Source organism: Carcharhinus amblyrhynchos, chromosome 11 (assembly GCF_965287045.1).
Source record: "Carcharhinus amblyrhynchos chromosome 11, sCarAmb.v2.hapA, whole genome shotgun sequence".
Classification (NCBI taxonomy): Eukaryota; Metazoa; Chordata; class Chondrichthyes; order Carcharhiniformes; family Carcharhinidae; genus Carcharhinus; species Carcharhinus amblyrhynchos.
The window spans coordinates 95,718,150-95,738,688 of record NC_137334.1 but is presented as its reverse complement, the minus strand read 5'-3'; the positions used below and the strand labels follow the sequence as shown (position 1 = coordinate 95,738,688).

The following is a 20,539-nucleotide window of genomic DNA, read 5'->3' as shown; positions in this document are numbered from 1 at the left end:
AAGGGAGATTTACTGGAATGGTCCCAGAGATGAGGGACTTCTGTTACTGCGGAGAGAGACTGGAGAAGCTGGGATTGTTCTCCTTGGAGCAGAGAAGGTTGAACATGGTGAAGGGTTTTGACAGAGTAAATAAGGAGCAACTTACTCCCAATGACAGGACAGCGGGTAGCCAGGACACAGATTGAAAAGAATCAGTGCGAGAGATATAGAAAAATGTTTTCTCACAGCGAGTTGTTGTGATCTGGAATTTCCTGTCTGAAAAGGAGGTGGAAACAGATTCACCAAGAACGTTCAAAAGGGAATAGGAGGAAGAGTTGGAAAGGAGAAATGTGGAAAGCTCTGAGGAAAGGACAAGGAGTGTGAGACTAATTGTGTCGAAGAGCTAGAACATGCACAATGGGCTGAGCAGCCTTGGTGCTGTGGGATTCTAAGGTTCAGAGTTGATGGAGGAGAGATTGAAGCCACGAGCTACTGATTGAGGGAAAAGCGTGCACTGTCTGAGCTCAAGCAGAGAAATGTAACCTGAAATCACTGAGATGTGGCTCTCTGAAATACTAATCTGGGTGATCAGATCCCATCCACAGGGATGTAACACCTGAGCTGTGTTAGCATGTGTTTACTCTAACTCACCATTACTGAGAACACACCTCACTGGGGCACGGAGGGGAATGCGGCCAGCATTACACATTCAGCATCTATAATATAAAACCCTCCCTCAATCCTCAGAGCAGAACAAACACTTCACAAAGATCAGTTCTTCAAAACCAAACTACAGTCAGATCCAATACACCCTGTGTTACTGACTGTATCTGTACTGATGTTAATCCAGCTCCCTCACACTGTCACTCAGTAACCCCTCTCCCCCCCCGTTCCCCCCTCAGTTTTATTCTGTGTCCATGCCCTGGTTTACTGAGCTCCCCCCGGGGTTCTGAATTTGGGGTGATCCACTCAGGTAGAGTTTGTGATCAGCCAACGGGGCAGTTTTGCTCCGTTTCTCTAAAAGAAGCCCTTTCTGATTTAGAGATTTGATATCATTCTGCAACTGGGTCAGAACACTTGGCAATATCTTAACCTTCAGGTTATTTGTTCACACTTCCTGGCTGATGTTTAAAGTGTTGATTAATCTTATGGCAAAATGTTTGCTGATTAAATATTACAAACTGTGTTTTTAATCTGTGCCGTGCATTCACAGAGTTTCAATAACATCTCAACAAGTGGGTTTAGGAGAAAGAAATGGTTATTTACTTCAACAAAACCCATGCCCAAGTCTAACCCTCTCTCTTTATCCCTCAACTGGTCTCCCCACACTCCTAAACCCATCTTCGCCCGTATCCTTCTCCTCCCCCTCCCACCGCCCCCCCCCCCCACCCCCCACCCCCAGCCTCTCCCCCACCCCCCCGCTTCTCTCCCTCCCTCACCCCCAGCCTCTCCCCCTCCCCCAGCCTCTCTCCCACCCCCAGCATCTCCCCCTTCCTCACCCCCAGCCTCTCCCCCTCCCCCAGCCTCTCTCCCTCCCCCACCCCCAGCCTCTCTCCCTCCCCCTCCCTCACCCTCTCTCTCCCTCCCCCACTCCCAGCCCCTCTCCCTTTTCCACCTCCAGCCTCCCTCACCCCCTCCCCAACCCCCACCTTCTCTCCCTCCCTCCCAGCCTCTCCCCCTCCCTCACCCCCTCCCCAGCCCCCACCTTCTCTCCTTCCCTCACCCCCTCCAGCCTCTCTCACCCCCAGCCTCTCTCTCTCTCCCTCACCCCCTCCACAGCCCCCACCTTCTCTCCTTCCCTCACCCCCCCAGCCTCTCTCCCTCTCTCACCACCCCCTGCCTCTTCCTACCAGTTCACTCCACCCAGCCCCAGATGTGATGTGGTTCCGTGTGTTTGATGTTTGGTCTCTGGAGGAGCTCATTTTCCTAATCTCAGTTTGAATGTAGTTTAGAGATTTCCAGACACACACTCTTTGATGTTTACATATCTTTATTAAATAAATGCTTTGTCATACCGAAAGACAAAGATGGAAGAGTAGATAAATTATAGTCGAATAAATAGCGTACAGTGTTCGTCAGAAATGTAACAAAAAATATTTAGTACAAAACATTAAGCAGAATATTTGAGAAAACATTCTGTTGTATTAGGCACGAGAGGAAGGTTCTCTTCTGTTGTAAGTTCAGGGGTTACACAGGTAGTGATAACTCAGTGAGAGGTTGTGCAGTGTGCCATTGACAATTAGAGTATTTGAGGGGACACCTCAGATCAGCAGAGGTTCCTGAACCTCGCACTGTCCCAGAGGGGAGTCACCTGGAACCTCTCGATAAACCTCCCCTCCTCCTCCCACTGAGTGAGACCTCCTCTGCGAGTTAAATGTCATTCCCCTACCTGTCCTCTGCATACCTCCTCCTGCCCCCAGGTAAACCTTTCCTCACAACCCTTCCTGGCTTCATTTTCCCTCCAATTAGAATATTCTCCCTTCTCCATTCACTCTTATAGTTCATGGGCCTCAGATTGAGCCTGAATGCACTGTCAGGACTGGGGGGGGGGGCAGTGGCAGGACTGGGGGTTACTGGCACGATGGGGGGACACTGGCAGGATCGAGGGGCACTGTCAGGACTGGCAGGACTGGGGTGGGGGCCACTGGCAGGACCAGGGGGCATGTCAGGATTGTGGGGGAGGAGGGGGCACTGGCAGGTTTGAGGACTCTGGGAGATTGCGTGAGAGTTTGCTGGAGAGGTGCTGAAGGTGGTATGTTGTAGAAACTTTCTCAGAATGATGGTGGCACTGATACGGTACGAACCCATCACCGGCTGGGGAGGGTACCACACACTGTTAACGTGAGCCTTTCGACAGGTTAATTGACGTACAGTGGCCATTTCACGGGATGGTTCAAAGGAAGCCTCTTGGTGTGAAACTGGTGTTACATTTCGCAGGCTGGGCCAGGACACACATTCCTTTGGCCAAAGGACATTGGTGAAGCAGTTTGTTTTTATGACTATCGGAAAGTTTCCTGGGCCTTTTCACTGAGACCAGTTTACGGTGGAATTCTCAGTGTGAGATCTGAGCTCCCATTCTGAGGCTTATTTACCTAATCCTGTTAGTCTGCTGTACGCAGCAGTGGAACCCTGTGCCCTTTGCCCTACTGTAACTCACTGCTGCCTGGCACTGCCAGTAGATACCTGGCACACTGCATTGGCGATGGACCTGCACTGGTGACGGAACTCGCTGCGACGCATTTCAGGCACTGTATTACAATCATAGAATCCCTATAGGGCATATGGAGTCCATTCAGCCCATCAAGTCTGCACTGACCCATCTTTTTATCTCACCCGAGTTCTATTCTCATAACCCCACATATTTACCCCTCTGATCCCCCTAACCTACACATCTTGGGACACTAAGGGGCAATTTAGCATGGGCAATCCACCTAATCCACACATCTTTGGAGTGTGGGAGGAAACTGGAGCACCTGGAGGAAACCCATGCAGACACGGGGTAGGTACACTAAGAAACCTCACATCACTAGGATAAAGTCCAACAGGTTTATCTGGAATCACAAGCTTTTGGAGCACTGCTCCTTCCTCAGGTGAGTGGGCCAGTCGAATGCCGGCAACTCCACATCATGATACAGGGAGAGCGTGCAAACTCCACACAGACAGTCACCCCCAGGCTGGAATCGAACCCAGGTCCCTGGCACTGTGAAGCAGCTGTGCTAACCACTGTGCTGTCCCTTTGTCAGATCCCAGAGGGAACATTTACACATCCAGGGAACAACTGGAGCCCCTCTCAACAGCAAAACTCTCCCAATAACTCAGCCTGGAAGAGATAGGAGCAGGAGGAGACCGTTCAGCCCATCGAGCTTGCTCCAGCATTCCACATGAGCACGGCTGATCTTGGGTTCATTTTCCCGAGACTCTCCCCGAGAGACCCAGCCTTAAATATAATTCCACACTGAAACACCCACATTCCTCTGGGATTGAGAACGTCCAAAGATTCATAACCCTTTCTGAGTGAAGTCATTTCTCCCCATCTCAGTCCCAACTGATCAGCCCCTTATCCTGAGTCTATCACCACCCATGTTTCAGATTCCCTGACCAGCGGTACGGGTCGGGGTGTTCAGTCAGAGGAGAGATGGAGCTGGGGGGGGGGGGGGGGGGAGCGTGGGGGGCAGTGTTTACATTTCCCCAAACCAGCTGCAGTGAAGATGGAAGAGAGGGGCAGCCCAACAGGGATGACGAGGAAGCCAGAGTCAGAAAACATAAAACAGTGAAACAATAAATCAAAACACAGTAAAATATTCCAAATATTCCCGTCTTTAATTCCACACAAAATCCGTAAGGAGAGATTTCTCTTTACGAACGGTGTTTCGTTCCCACCCTGATATGGATGCATTTGGATTATACAATTTTCCCGTTTAGTTTGTGTGGATCCCACATCTCCGGGGGTCAGTTTAACCCTTTCCTGTAAATTTCCCCACGTACAATTGGGGGGGTGGGGGGGTGACTGGATTCACCGCCCAGTATTGGATATGGAGGGTGGGGGCTGGGGGTGAGGGGACTGTGGGGGGGGGTGGGGGGAATCCCGGCCAGAACGCATTGATCGCGGGACCCCCCCCAGTGCAGAGAGGCTGAATCAGAGGTTCATGACCTCTGCTGGAAGAGAGGACACCCTTCAGTTGGGTTACGATGCCGCCCACTGTCAAATAGCTGTGCAATGACTGGAAGGGGCATCCGGTGCCCACAGAGCTTCACCCCAAGGCAGAATGACACAGAAAACCCCACCCAGGGCTCCCCCGGGGCAAGCGACTTGATGTCCCAGCCAAGGACAATGTGCAGCATGAACCCGTTCCAGTTCAGAACCTACTCCAATGGACCAAACACAGCAGCCAGGGGCTGGAGTGGCCACAGCTGGGCCTGATCCCAAACTGGGATTATTCCCCCAAAAACCAGTCCAACTTGGGGAGGGGAAGGAGAGGGGGAAGAGAGAGGAGAGGGGCCGGGGGGGGGGGGGTGGGGGGGAGCGGAAAGAGGAGAGGGAAGGGCTGAGAAGAGGAAGGGGGGGGTGGTGGGATAGCCCTGCAGTACCTGCCTTTGACAATGTGGGGGCAGCACAAGCCTGAGTGCTATCGCTGCCTGTTGGTGGGAATCAGGTACTGCAGCCCAGGGCACTGAGATTTTGCTTTGGGGACTGGCTGTTGTGGAGACTTCCAGAAGGAAGTTAACACATCTCAAATAACAAATGCATCCAATCACCAAACCGCCTCCCTCACCACCTCCCCCCCCCCGTCGCCCCCTCTCCCCCCACCCCCGGCCACTTCACACATCTGGTAAGCTTCCCCACCTGGCACACACAAGTCTGAAGGAACCATCAATGCAAATTTACACATGGTTCTGTCCATCTGCAGACTAACAGATCTCAATGATCGGGTTAGCGATATTGTCACCTTGTACTGTGAAGGGGCTCCAATCCCACCTGTGCAGCCACCCCCTCCCCACCCCCACCGCTGCCCCCCCCCCCCCACTCCCCCCCAACCCCTCCCCCACCCACCCACCAATTCCCCCGTTCCCCATCCAGACCGTCAGGAGGCAAGCAAGAAAGAGATCACGCCAAACAGCAGATCACCACATCCCCCTCGCCCAATCAGGATGCTGTCAGCTCAGTGGGATCCAGGTGTTGGATAGCGGATCTCTCATCTCTCCAATCACTGGCCTAGGGATCAGGTTTGAAGTGCATTTCTTGGATTGTTAGAAATCTCCTGATGAGAAAAGGACATCTCAGGTTGTTTGGGTCTGAGTCGCTCAATCTCACAACGTCTCTCAAATCAAATTTCAGCCCAGGGTGATTCTTCTGTTGAGATTGCAAAGCCAAGCAAAGCTCACACAGGTTCAGCCAATCCGATCCCCGAATAATAATGAGTATTTTTTGAATGATTACACTTGAAGTTTTTGATGCACTCGCTGTCAAAGCTTCATAATCTTTAGTAACTAACCACTGGAGGGAAACCTCTGGAGATGGCCAGCTTCTTGGAAGAGACTCAAGGAGGATGGTGCGGGGTGAAGATCGAGGAGGACGGTGCGGGGTGAAGATCGAGGGGGACGGTGCGGGGTGAAGATCGAGGGGGACGGTGCGGGGTGAAGATCGAGGGGGACGGTGCGGGGTGAAGATCGAGGGGGACGGTGCGGGGTGAAGATCGAGGAGGACGGTGCGGGGTGAAGATCGAGGAGGACGGTGCGGGGTGAAGATCGAGGGGGACGGTGCGGGGTGAAGATCGAGGGGGACGGTGCGGGGTGAAGATCGAGGAGGACGGTGCAGGGTGAAGATCGAGGGGGACGGTGCGGGGTGAAGATCGAGGAGGACGGTGCGGGGGTGAAGATCGAGGGGGACGGTGCGGGGGTGAAGATCGAGGGGGACGGTGCGGGGGTGAAGATCGAGGGGGACGGTGCGGGGGTGAAGATCGAGGGGGACGGTGCGGGGGTGAAGATCGAGGGGGACGGTGCGGGGGTGAAGATCGAGGAGGACGGTGCGGGGGTGAAGATCGAGGGGGACGGTGCGGGGTGAAGATCGAGGGGGACGGTGCGGGGGTGAAGATCGAGGGGGACGGTGCGGGGGTGAAGATCGAGGGGGACGGTGCGGGGGTGAAGATCGAGGGGGACGGTGCGGGGGTGAAGATCGAGGGGGACGGTGCGGGGGTGAAGATCGAGGGGGACGGTGCGGGGGTGAAGATCGAGGGGGACGGTGCGGGGGTGAAGATCGAGGGGGACGGTGCGGGGTGAAGATCGAGGGGGACGGTGCGGGGGTGAAGATCGAGGGGGACGGTGCGGGGTGAAGATCGAGGGGGACGGTGCGGGGGTGAAGATCGAGGGGGACGGTGCGGGGGTGAAGATCGAGGGGGACGGTGCGGGGGTGAAGATCGAGGGGGACGGTGCGGGGGTGAAGATCGAGGGGGACGGTGCGGGGGTGAAGATCGAGGGGGACGGTGCGGGGGTGAAGATCGAGGGGGACGGTGCGGGGGTGAAGATCGAGGGGGACGGTGCGGGGGTGAAGATCGAGGGGGACGGTGCGGGGGTGAAGATCGAGGGGGACGGTGCGGGGTGAAGATCGAGGGGGACGGTGCGGGGGTGAAGATCGAGGGGGACGGTGCGGGGTGAAGATCGAGGGGGACGGTGCGGGGTGAAGATCGAGGGGGACGGTGCGGGGGTGAAGATCGAGGGGGACGGTGCGGGGTGAAGATCGAGGAGGACGGTGCGGGGTGAAGATCGAGGGGGACGGTGCGGGGGTGAAGATCGAGGAGGACGGTGCGGGGTGAAGATCGAGGGGGACGGTGCGGGGGTGAAGATCGAGGGGGACGGTGCGGGGTGAAGATCGAGGGGGACGGTGCGGGGGTGAAGATCGAGGGGGACGGTGCGGGGTGAAGATCGAGGGGGACGGTGCGGGGGTGAAGGGAGATCAGTCACTTTCAACGCTGTGACACTGGAAATCGCGATGCAGGAAGTCGGAGCCCGGTAGTTTGAGGCCGTTCTTGTTGACACACCAGCACAGCCCACGCCGCTTCCCCTTTGACGGTTTGCACTGGAAACAGAAAGCAATTCAAAACTCATCGTTAAACTCCGGGGAACCTCAAACTCGAGAAAGAGCTACTGTCCAAGAGGGCGACTGGAACCCTGTCAACACCTGCTGCATTCCTCACAGAAACTCTACAAAGTGGGCGGCAAGGACAAGTTGGGCCGAAGGGTCTGTTTTCATTCTGTAAACTTCTCTGACTCTCTGAGTATGAGGAGGATAGTGACAGTTTCCAAGGGAACACAGGTTAGTGGAGTGAGCAGGTAAGGTTGAGAGTGTGTGTGTTTCCTCAGGACGAACAATATAACATAAAGAGAATGAAATGCAGAGGACCCTGATGGTGAGAAAGTGAAGGAAAAGGTCTACAGGAGACAGGGCTCTAGAGATGCTGGTGTTGGATGGGAGTGAACACAGTCAGAAGGCTCACACCACCAGCTTAAAGTCTAACAGGTTTATTTGGAACGGTGAGGTTTCAGAGTGATGTCCCTTCATCAGGTGTGTGGAGGTAGGTTTAACAAACAGCAGATACAGACAGAGACACAATTACAAGATAATCATTATCTCGGGAGAGGCTTTGGAACCTATAGCCGGGGAAAACAAGACTTTAGGAGGTTCCTCAAATACTGAAAATGATACAGCTTTTTAAATCATTGAAATATTCTGAGATAGAACCCGAGATTGATACAGGGCTATGGGGAGAGAGTGGGGCAGTGGGATTAGTTTGGGATTGATACAGGGCTATGGGGAGAGAGCGGGGCAGTGGGATTAGTTTGGGGATTGATACAGGGCTATGGGGAGAGAGTGGGGCAGTGGGATTAGTTTGGGGATTGATCCAGGGCTATGGGGAGAGAGTGGGGCAGTGGGATTAGTTTGGGATTGATACAGGGCTATGGGGAGAGAGTGGGGCAGTGGGATTAGTTTGGGATTGATACAGGGCTATGGGGAGAGAGCGGGGCAGTGGGATTAGTTTGGGGATTGATACAGGGCTATGGGGAGAGAGCGGGACAGTGGGATTAGTTTGGGGATTGATCCAGGGCTATGGGGAGAGAACAGGGGCAGTGGGATTAGTTTGGGGATTGATACAGGGCTATGGGGAGAGAGTGGGACAGTGGGATTAGTGTGGGGATTGATACAGGGCTATGGGGAGAGAGCGGGGCAGTGGGATTAGTTTGGGGATTGATACAGGGCTATGGGGAGAGAACAGGGGCAGTGGGATTAGTTTGGGGATTGATACAGGGATATGGGGAGAGAGTGGAGCAGTGGGATTAGTGTGGGGATTGATACAGGGCTATGGGGAGAGAGCGGGGCAGTGGGATTAGTTTGGGGATTGATACAGGGCTATGGGGAGGGAGCAGGGCAGTGGGATTAGTTTGGGGATTGATACAGGGCTATGGGGAGAGAGTGGGGCAGTGGGATTAGTTTGGGGATTGATACAGGGCTATGGGGAGAGAGCGGGGCAGTGGGATTAGTTTGGGGATTGATACAGGACTATGGGGAGAGAGTGGAGCAGTGGGATTAGTTTGGGGATTGATACAGGGCTATAGGGAGAGAGCGGGGCAGTGGGATTAGTTTGGGGATTGATACAGGGTTATGGGGAGAGAGTGGGGGGCAGTGGGATTAGTTTGGGGATTGATACAGGGCTATGGGGAGAGAGCGGGGCCAGTGGGATTAGTTTGGGGATTGATACAGGGCTATGGGGAGAGAGCGGGGGCAGTGGGATTAGTTTGGGGATTGATACGGGGCTATTGGGATGGAGGGGGGCAGTGGAATTAGTTTGGGGATTGATACGGGGCTATGGGGAGAGAGAACAGTGTTGATGGGATGAATGGCCTGTGCTGTATCATTCTATGAAAAGAGGCCTTGCTAGAAGGTTTCAGGAACTCTGGCAATGTTCACTTACCTGTTTTCTTTTGTACAAGCCCTTGCGATCACAGTTTGGGATGTAAACCTCGTGTGGACTGAGGTAAACTGCTTTCTTCAGATTCTGTAGTATAACTTCCATCTGTCTGCGGCAGGGACCCTGTACATCAAACTGCCAATCAGTTACTGCTGGCAACACACAGACCTCACGCTGTATACTCTATCAGCTGGTGCGTCTAGTTAGGCTCAACTATTCTGTACCACACAGACCTCCTTTCAGTCTCTTCCTTACAATAGGAACTCTTTCCAATCCTCCCTCTTCACATTTCCCTGGTTTACCCTTCAACCCATCAATATAATTCTCCCCCACTCCCATTAGGAGCGAGTCCCACATTCTCACCCATTCCCTTTGGGAGCGAGTCCCACATTCTCCTCCACTCCCTGTGGGAGCGAGTCCCACATTCTCCCCGCTCCATGTGGGAGTGAATCCCACATTTTCCCCACTGCTTTGGTGAAGAAGCTTCTCCAGAATCCCCCATTGGGTTTTTGGTGCCTATTGAATATCGATGGGCCAAGTTTCAGATTTCTCTGCAGTGTTGGAATTGTGAGACTTTCGGAGAATGGGATATCCGTGTGTTTGTACAGAATCGGGGAAAGCAGGATGCAGATTTGAGGTTATGTCAGTGATGGAGCAGGGGGCGGGATGGCAGTTTAGATGTTTGGATGGTGAGATGGGCAAATCCACAGCAGATTAAGTTGAACCCAGAAATGTGAGTGATACAATTTGGTCAGAAGATTGATGATAAACTGAAAGGAACAGTTTATAAAGGGGAGGAGGAACAGAGAGAGCTGGAGGTGAAACATACACAAATCACTAAAGGTGGCAGTACAAGTTGAGAGTCTGCTGGAATTGATTTGTGTTTCATGGTTTTATTATTAGAGGGATAGAATACACAAAGCAAAGATGATGTAATTTATACTTTAACACAAATTTCTGTACTTTATAAATCTCTGGTTAGACTCCAGCGAGAGGATTGTGTTTAATTCTGGGCTCCACACTTCAGGAAGGATGTCCATGACTTGGAGAGGGCACGGAGGGAGATTTACTAAAACATTCCTAGGAATGAACAATTTCTATATGCGGAGAGACTGGAGGAGCTGGGATTGTTCCCCCCGGAGCAGAGAAGGTTAAGGGGGGGGCAGGATTTAATTGAGGTGTTCAAATTCAGGAAGGATTTTGATTGAATAAGGAGAAACTTGTTCCCAGTGAAACAGATTCAACTGGAATTTGCAAAAGGGAATTGGAAAAGGACAATAAATGTCTAGGGTTCTGGGGGAAGATCGGAGCGGGGGAGTGGAGGGAGGGTGGGCAGGGAGGGTCACTAATTGGTTAGCTGTTTTGAGTAGATGGTGCAGGCTTGATGGGCCGAATGGTTGAGTGAGACAGTGAGGAAGGGAGCGGTCACACAGAGCCTGATCCACACAGAGACGTCAAACCCCTCAGTGACTGACCAGCTCAGATTCCTGTTTGGGACCAGGGAGGCGCCGGTCGTGTGATGTGTTCTCCGAAGAGGAGATAATCTTCGAGATCCGCAGCCGCTTCTGACGATCCTTTTTCAGAGCCTCCACCTTGTGATTGGACAGTCGATTGTGTTTCTTGGACAGTGGTTTTGAACTGTAACCTTCCTCAGCTGTGTCCAGAGGCACCATCTGCTCAACCTCCGGGGATTCTCTCTCTGCAACAACACACAAAAAACAATGTGATAAATAAATTATCCTCCGGGTCAGAGGGTCAGTTCTGAGGGAGTGCCGCACTGTCAGAGGGTCAGTGCTGAGGGAGTGCCGCACTGTCAGAGGGTCAGTACTGAGGGAGTGCCGCACTGTCAGAGGGTCAGTGCTGAAGGAGTGCCGCACTGTCAGAGGGTCAGTGCTGAGGGAGTGCCACACTGTCAGAGGGTCAGTGCTGAGGGAGTGCCGCACTGTCAGAGGGTCAGTGCTGAGGGAGTGCCGCACTGTCAGAGGGTCAGTACTGAAGGAGTGCCGCACTGTCAGAGGGTCAGTGCTGAGGGAGTGCCGCACTGTCAGAGGGTCAGTGCTGAGGGAGTGCCGCACTGTCAGAGGGTCAGTGCTGAGGGAGAGCCGCACTGTCAGAGGGTCAGTGCTGAGGGAGTGCCGCACTGTCAGAGGGTCAGTACTGAAGGAGTGCCGCACTGTCAGAGGGTCAGTGCTGAGGGAGTGCCGCACTGTCAGAGGGTCAGTGCTGAGGGAGTGCCGCACTGTCAGAGGGTCAGTGCTGAGGGAGTGCCGCACTGTCAGAGGGTCAGTGCTGAGGGAGTGCCGCACTGTCAGAGGGTCAGTGCTGAGGGAGTGCCGCACTGTCAGAGGGTCAGTGCCGAGGGAGTGCCGCACTGTCAGAGGGTCAGTGCTGAGGGAGTGCCGCACTGTCAGAGGGTCAGCGCTGAGGGAGTGCCGCACTGTCAGAGGGTCAGTGCTGAGGGAGTGCCGCACTGTCAGAGGGTCAGGGCCGCACTGTCAGAGGGTCAGTACTGAGGGAGTGCTGCACTGCCAGAGGGTCAGTACTGAGGGAGTGCCGCACTGTCAGAGGGTCAGTGCTGAGGGAGTGCCGCACTGTCAGAGGGTCAGTACTGAGGGAGTGCCGCACTGTCAGAAGGTCAGTACTGAGGGAGTGCCGCACTGTCAGAAGGTCAGTACTGAGGGAGTGCCGCACTGTCGGAGGGTCAGTGCTGAGGGAGTGCCGCACTGTCAGAGGGTCAGCGCTGAGGGAGTGCCGCACTGTCAGAGGGTCAGTGCTGAGGGAGTGCCGCACTGTCAGAGGGTCAGCGCTGAGGGAGTGCCGCACTGTCAGAGGGTCAGTACTGAGGGAGTGCCGCACTGTCAGAAGGTCAGTACTGAGGGAGCGCCGCACTGTCAGAGGGCCAGTGCTGAGGGAGTGCCACACTGTCAGAGGGTCAGCGCTGAGGGAGTGCCGCACTGTCAGAGGGTCAGCACTGAGGGAGTGCCGCACTGTCAGAGGGTCAGCGCTGAGGGAGTGCCGCACTGTCAGAGGGTCAGTACTGAGGGATGCCGCACTGTCAGAGGGTCAGTGCTGAGGGAGTGCCGCACTGTCAGAGGGTCAGTGCTGAGGGAGTGCCGCACTGTCAGAGGGTCAGCGCTGAGGGAGTGCCGCACTGTCAGAGGGTCAGTACTGAGGGAGTGCCGCACTGTCAGAAGGTCAGTACTGAGGGAGTGCCGCACTGTCAGAGGGCCAGTGCTGAGGGAGTGCCGCACTGTCAGAGGGTCAGTGCTGAGGGAGTGCCGCACTGTCAGAGGGCCAGTGCTGAGGGAGTGCCACACTGTCAGAGGGTCAGTGCTGAGGGAGTGCCGCACTGTCAGAGGGTCAGTGCTGAGGGAGTGCTGCACTGTCAGAGGGTCAGTACTGAGGGAGTGCCGCACTGTCAGAGGGTCAGTGCTGAGGGAGTGCCGCACTGTTGGAGGGTCAGGACTGAGGGAGTGCCGCACTGTTGGAGGGTCAGTACTGAGGGAGTGCCGCACTGTCAGATGGGTCTTTTAATAAAAAACATTAAACCGTTGCTGGATGTGCCTTCAGCAGCCTGGGCCCCTGAGCCCCAGAAAGTTCTCTCTGAAATTCATTCAAACCCTGTGACAAAGTCACTCGCTGCAGGCTGGACAGTCACAGGTAAATGTTGTCAGGATGAGATCAGGGTTTACACAGAGGCACAGCCCTGTGGGTGACACCCAGCACAGATTCTCTCCCCCCCGCCTTCCATCCCTGAAGGTTTTACCTTCAATAATTCCCTGAAAAACCAAAAGGTAGCTCCCAAAAACAAACTAATCTCAGAAGGAAGATGTTGAAAGAAGAATGGTTTTGGCCCCTGGACGCAGACGCTGTGTTGCCTCCAGCCATTCAGTGTCTGTCCAGCAGAGGGTGGTGTCGCTCAACAGATGAAACTTCAGCCGGTCACATTCCCTCTTCGGGAGTTAGTCTCTCCCTCTGTATCTCACTCCCTGCCCTCAACACCCTCACTCTCTCTTTCCATCTCTTCACCTGTTTGCTACTCCCCTTCCAATTCTACCCCACCCTGCTCCTCCTCGTATCCTGCACAATATAATTTGATCTATCAGTCTTTAGTTTTGTTTATTGATTAGTGTCACAAGAAGCCTTACATTAACTCTGCAATGAAGTTACTGTGAAAATCCCCTAGTCCCCACACTCCGGCGCCTGTTCGGCTACACTGAGGGAGAATTTTGCATGGCCAATGCACCCTAACCAGCACGTCTTTCGGATGTGGGGGTGGGGAAACCAGAGCACCTGGAGGAAACCCACGCAGACACGGGGAGAACATGCAGACTCCGCACAGACAGTGACCCAAGCCAGGAATCGAACCTGGGTACCCGGCGCTGTGAGACAGCAGTGCTAACCCATTGTGTCACTGTGCCACCATCCATCTCGTGCTTAGTGATTGAGGTATGAATTCAAAAGCCATTAGTCTCCAGACAGAACACCCAGACAACATCACTGAACATCTCAATGAGGAGATGAGGCAACAAGAGATTACATTTATATAGTGCCTTTAACAAGGTACTTCACAGGAATGGTTCCAACAGATTGATCAAGAGTTTGGTTTTAAGGTTGAAGGAGAGAGGGAGATGGACTGGTTTAGGGAGGGAATTTTAGAGACTGAAAGATGTGCAGGTTAGGTGGATTGGCCACACTAAATTGCCCCTTAGTGTCGGGGGAATAGCAGGGTAAATACACGGGGTTACGGGAATAGAGCCTGGGTGGGATTGTGCATGGTTGGCCTCCTTCTTCACTGTAGGGATTTGATGATTCTGAGACTGGGGCCCAGGCCGCTGAGGGCATGGCTGCCAGTGGTGGAGATGTTTCCTGCTTTGGAACAGGAGAGTGATGTGAAGGGATGGTTTGACATCACGTTACACATACAGCTCTGAGCAGGAAAGGCTTTGCTGATTGTAAACTATGCTGCAGGCACTCTGCAAATTCCAAACTTCAGACATTTAAAAATCAAATAATGGAAAGCATTAAACAGCAAGTGAAGTGAGTGGAACATCAGGGAGCATTTGGAACCCTCGCAAAACTGGAATCAATGGGAATCGGGGGGAAAACTGTCTGCTAGATAGAGTCATATCTGGTACATAGGAAGGTGGTTGTGGTTGTGGAGGGTCAGTCATCTCAGCTCCAGGACATCTCTGCAGGAGTCCCTCAGGGGAGTGTCCGAGGCCCAACCATTTTCAGCTACTCCATCAATGACCTTCCCTCCGTCATAAGGTCAGAATTGGGGATGTTCACCGATGACTGCCCAATCTTCAGTATCATTCGCGACTCCTCAGATACTGAAACAGTCCATGTCCATATCCAGCCTTGGGCTGTCAAGTGGCGAGAAACATTCATGCCACACAAATGCCAGGCAATGACCATCACCAATAAGAAACGATCTAACCACCTTAACATTCAATGGTGTAACCATCACTGAATCTCCCACTATCAGCATCCTGGGATAGTAGCATTGATGTGGAGAGGCCGGCATTGGACTGGGGTAAACACAGTAAGAAGTCTCACAACACCAGGTTAAAGTCCAACAGCTTTATTTGGTAGCAAATGCTACAAGCTTTTGGAACGTTGTTCCTTCGTCAGGTGAGACGGATGAAGGAACAGTGTTCTGAAAGCTTGTGGCATTTAACCTGGTGTTGTGAGACTTCTTACTGTGTGTAGTAGCATTGACCAGAAACTGAACTGGATTCACCATAGAAACACAGTGGCTACAGGAGCAGCTCAGAGGCTGGGGGTCCTGCAACGAGTAACTCACCTCCTGACTCCCCAGAGCCTGTCCACCATCTACAAGGTACAAGTCCGGAGTGTGATGGAAAACTCCCCACCTGCCTGGATGGGTGCAGCTCCAACAACACAACACCATCCCGGACAAAGCAGCCCCACTTGATTGGCACCACATCTACAAACATCCACTTCCTCCACCGACGCTTGGTAGCAGCTGTGTGCACCATCTACAGGATGCACTGCAGCAACTCACTAAAGATCCTCAAACTGCACCTTCCAAACCCATGACCACTTCCATCTAGAAGGACAGGGGCAGCAGATACCTGGGAACACCCCCACCTGGAAGCCACACATCATCCTGATTTGGAAATACATTGCCATTTTATAAGACCACAAGAAATAGGAACAGGAGGAGGCCATTCGGCCCTTTGAACCTACTCTGCTATTTAACAAGATCATGGCTGACCCACCATCCACTTTCCTGCCTTAATTCCATAGCCCTTCATTCCCCCCCACTGATCAGAAACCAATCAATCTCAGCCTTGGGAATGTTCAAGGACTCGACCTCCACAGCTTCCTGCGGGAAAGAATTCCAAAGATTCACCATTCTCTGAGAGAAGTCACTGTCGCTGGGTCAAAAATCTGAAACCCCCTCCCTAACAGCAGTGTGGGTGTACCTACACCACACGGACTGCAGCGGGTTCAGGTAGGCAGCTCATCACCACCTCCTCAAGGGGCAATTAGGGATGGGTAATAAACGCTGGTCTAGCCAGTGATGCCCACATCCCAGGAATCAATATTTTAAAAAGACTTTGTAAACCTCACTGAAAATTTAGAGCCATCAATTTGTCGTTAAAATCCTGAAGCAGGAGTTTGGAATTCTTGTCTTTCTGTCTGTTTTACTGGAATTAACCATCCCCAGATTGTCTGCATCACTGGGTTTAGGTGCTTGAAGTGGAAAAGGGGCAGAGGTTTAATGAATAGTGGATACGTTCAAAGCTCGGGGGATTATAGTAAACCCTTAAATAAATCCACTGGGAGAAGAGAGTTTAATTCCGGGCCCCACACTTTGGGAAGGGTGTTCAAGCCTTGGAGAGGGTGCGGAGGGAGATTTGCTGGAATGTTCCCGGGGATTTGAGTGACTGGAGAAGCTGGGATTGTCCTCCCCGGAGCAGGGAAGGGGAAGGGGCGAGTTTTACTGGAGGTGGTTAAAGTCAGGAATGGAATTTGTTCCCAGAGGAGGAAGTTGCTCCCAGTGGCAGGACAGCGGGTAACCAGAGGGAGAGAGATTGCAGATATCACAGTTCAGGGGAGGGGAATATCTGTGTGCAAAATACTGAGTGATTACAGTATCGGAAATGTTCAAACTGTGGACCAGAGGGAACTGGGAGCAGAGGGAAAGGACAGAGCACAAGGAGTTCACAAATGAGAGAAACCTGGGAGGAGGGGAGGGGATATCGAGTGAGGTGGAGTTTTGCGGGGGGGGTGGGTGCGGTTCCAATGGTTTAGCCATGTTCCATACACCCAGCAACAGGCAAAAGCTGCTGCTGAATCTGAGAGTGTACAACAGAGAGAGGGAGTCCCTACTCCCAACTGCCTTCTGCACCTTCAATCTTTCAGAGAGTTCAGTGTCGGCTCACACTCAAAAATCACCATGCACAACATCACCCCAGTGAGAGTCAGTGTGTGTGGAACTGTATCCCAGTGAGAGTCAGTGTGTGTGGAACTGTATCCCAGTGAGAGTCAGTGTGTGTGGAACTGTATCCCAGTGAGAGTCAGTGTGTGTGGAACTGTATCCCAGTGAGAGTCAGTGTGTGTGGAACTGTACCCCAGGAGAGTCATTGCCTGTGGAACTGTATCCCAGTGAGAGTCAGTGTGTGTGGAACTGTACCCCAGTGAGAGTCAGTGTGTGGAACTGTATCCCAGTGAGAGTCAGTGTGTGTGGGACTGTACCCCAGTGAGAGTCAGTGTGTGTGGAACTGTATCCCAGTGAGAGTCAGTGTGTGTGGAACTGTATCCCAGTGAGAGTCAGTGTGTGTGGAACTGTATCCCAGTGAGAGTCAGTGAGAGACAGAGGGTGGTGGTTGATGGTAATTATTCATCATGGAGTTCGGTTACGAGTGGTGTGCCTCAGGGATCTGTTTTGGGGCCACTGCTGTTCGTAATCTTTATTAATGATCTGGATGAGGGTATAGTTGGGTGGATTAGTAAGTTTGCTGATGACACCAAAGTCGGAGGTGTGGTAGATTGTGAGGAAGGGTGTCGAAGTTTGCAGGGTGACTTGGACAGGTTGCAGAGCTGGGCCGCGAGGTGGCGGATGGAGTTTAATGCGGAGAAGTGTGAGGTAATCCATTTCGGTAGGAATAACAGATGTGTTGAGTATAGGGCTAACGGGTGGACTTTGAATAGAGTGGAGGAGCAGAGGGATCTAGGTGTATGTGTACATAGATCCCTGAAAGTTGGGAATCAAGTAGATAAGGTTGTTAAGAAGGCATACGGTGTCTTGGCGTTTATTGGTAGGGGGATTGAATTTAGGAGTCGCAGCGTCATGTTGCAACTGTACACAACTCTGGTGCGGCCGCACTTGGAGTACTGTGTGCAGTTCTGGTCCCCACATTACAGGAAGGATGTGGAGGCTTTGGAGAGGGTGCAGAGGAGGTTTACCAGGATGTTGCCTGGTATGCAGGGGAGGTCCTATGAGGAGAGACTGAGGGATTTGGGGTTGTTTTCACTGGAAAGAAGGCGGCTAAGAGGGGATCTTATAGAAACATATAAGATGATTAGAGGTTTAGATAGGGTGGATGGTGATAGCCTGTTTCCTCGGATGGAGAAATCTAGCACGAGGGGGCATGGCTTTAAATTAAGGGGTGGTAGTTATAGGACGGATGTCAGGGGTAGGTTCTTTACCCAGAGGGTGGTGAGGGACTGGAATGCCCTGCCTGCTGCAGTTGTAAATGCGCCTAGTTTGGGGGCGTTTAAGAGATTGGTGGATAGGTTTATGGACGAAAAAGGAGTGGTTTAGATTAGTGGGTCAATGTTTTTTTTTAAAATAAGACTGGTCGGCGCAACATTGTGGGCCGAAGGGCCTGTTCCGCGCTGTAATGTTCTATGTTCTATGTGTGGAACTGTATCCCAGTGAGAGCCAGTGTGTGTGGAACTGTATCCCAGTGAGAGTCAGTGTGTGTGGAACTGTATCCCAGTGAGAGTCAGTGTGTGTGGAGCTGTATCCCAGTGAGAGTCAGTGTGTGTGGAACTGTATCCCAGTGAGAGTCAGTGAGTGTGGAACTGTATCCCAGTGAGAGTCAGTGTGTGTGGAACTGTATCCCAGTGAGAGTCAGTGTGTGTGGAACTGTACCCCAGTGAGAGTCAGTGTGTGTGGAACTGTACCCCAGTGAGAGTCAGTGTGTGAGGAACTGTATCCCAGTGAGAGTCAGTGTGTGTGGAACTGTATCCCAGTGAGAGTCAGCGTGTGTGGAACTGTATCCCAGTGAGAGTCAGTGTGTGTGGGACTGTATCCCAGTGAGAGTCAGTGTGTGTGGGACTGTATCCCAGTGAGAGTCAGTGTGTGTGGAACTGTATCCCAGTGAGAGTCAGTGTGTGTGGACCCGTACCCCAGTGAGAGTCAGTGTGTGTGGGACTGTATCCCAGTGAGAGTCAGTGTATGTGGGACTGTATCCCAGTGAGAGTCAGTGTGTGTGGAACTGTATCCCAGTGAGAGTCAGTGTGTGTGGGACTGTATCCCAGTGAGAGTCAGTGTGTGTGGAACTGTATCCCAGTGAGAGTCAGCGTGTGTGGAACTGTATCCCAGTGAGAGTCAGCGTGTGTGGAACTGTATCCCAGTGAGAGTCAGTGTGTGTGGGACTGTATCCCAGTGAGAGTCAGTGTGTGTGGAACTGTATCCCAGTGAGAGTCAGCGTGTGTGGAACTGTACCTCAGTGAGAGTCAGTGTGTGTGGAACTGTATCCCAGTGAGAGTCAGTGTGTGTGGAACTGTATCCCAGTGAGAGTCAGTGTGTGTGGGACTGTATCCCAGTGAGAGTCAGCGTGTGTGGAACTGTACCTCAGTGAGAGTCAGTGTGTGTGGAACTGTATCCCAGTGAGAGTCAGTGTGTGTGGAACTGTATCCCAGTGAGAGTCAGTGTGTGTGGGACTGTATCCCAGTGAGAGTCAGCGTGTGTGGGACACGTACCCCAGTGAGAGTCAGTGTGTGTGGGACTGTATCCCAGTGAGAGTCAGTGTGTGTGGGACTGTATCCCAGTGAGAGTCAGTGTGTGTGGAACTGTATCCCAGTGAGAGTCAGTGTGTGTGGAACTGTACCCCAGTGAGAGTCAGTGTGTGTGGGACTGTATCCCAGTGAGAGTCAGTGTGTGTGGAACTGTACCCCAGTGAGAGTCAGTGTGTGTGGGACTGTATCCCAGTGAGAGTCAGTGTGTGTGGAACTGTATCCCAGTGAGAGTCAGTGTGTGTGGAACTGTATCCGAGTGAGAGTCAGTGTGTGTGGAACTGTATCCCAGTGAGAGTCAGTGTGTGTGGAACTGTATCCCAGTGAGAGTCAGTGTGTGTGGAACTGTATCCCAGTGAGAGTCAGTGTGTGTGGAACTGTATCCCAGTGAGAGTCAGTGTGTGTCGAAATATTTATATTTTGAAAGCTTTTTCATTTCATAAATAATAATTGATTGAAGCTAAGTAGTTTCTGTGAGTGATAGCGTTCCAGTGTAACTCACATCCTTTAAAGTTTTGTCAGGGATTTTGTTTTTTTGTTTCTCTGCAGACTCATTTATCGAAAACTGTTGATTTTTCTGCATAACCGGAGAATTGGGTCTGTTTGTAAAACTGTCCGAAACTCCCCACTTAAAGATATCAACAGATTGGTTTAAAATAGTGATATCTAATGGTGACAGTGTCTGATACTGATCAATAGAATCGATTCATAGAAGATTAAAATATCAGTGAATTACTGAATTGCAGCAACTGGATCCCAAACATTCGCTTCCAAACCACAATCTCCGATTCCAGCAGTTTCCCATTTGTTTTCGAGAGTGGATATTGTCACCCTGTCCCATACAACTCACAAGGTGTACAGAGACTGAAAGCACATTCTGCTCTCCCCCCGTCCCCACCCCCTCACAATCCCCGCCCTGCTCTCCCTCCATAACCCACACCCTGCTCCCCCCCCCACAACCCCTACCCTCCTCTCCTCCCATAACTCCCACCCCGCTCCCTCACCCTGCTCCCCCCACAACCCCCGCCCTGCTCTCCCTCCATAACCCGCACCCTGCTCCCCCACCTTTCTCTACCCCACAACCCCCACCCTGCTCTCCC

General features: G+C 52.5%; 1 protein-coding gene across 1 annotated transcript in view; it reads right to left on the bottom strand.

Moving 5' to 3' along the window:
• Positions 1-7,398: 7,398 nt before the first annotated feature.
• LOC145349792 (insulin-like growth factor-binding protein 5) overlaps positions 7,399-20,539 on the bottom strand; it is a 29,086-nt gene continuing 15,945 nt past the window's right edge. The window contains 3 exon segments of the mRNA XM_080198336.1: positions 7,399-7,552; positions 9,444-9,563; positions 10,916-11,139. Of these exon segments, the coding sequence (XP_080054462.1) occupies positions 7,430-7,552; positions 9,444-9,563; positions 10,916-11,139 (467 nt within the window). The 3' untranslated portion in view covers positions 7,399-7,429.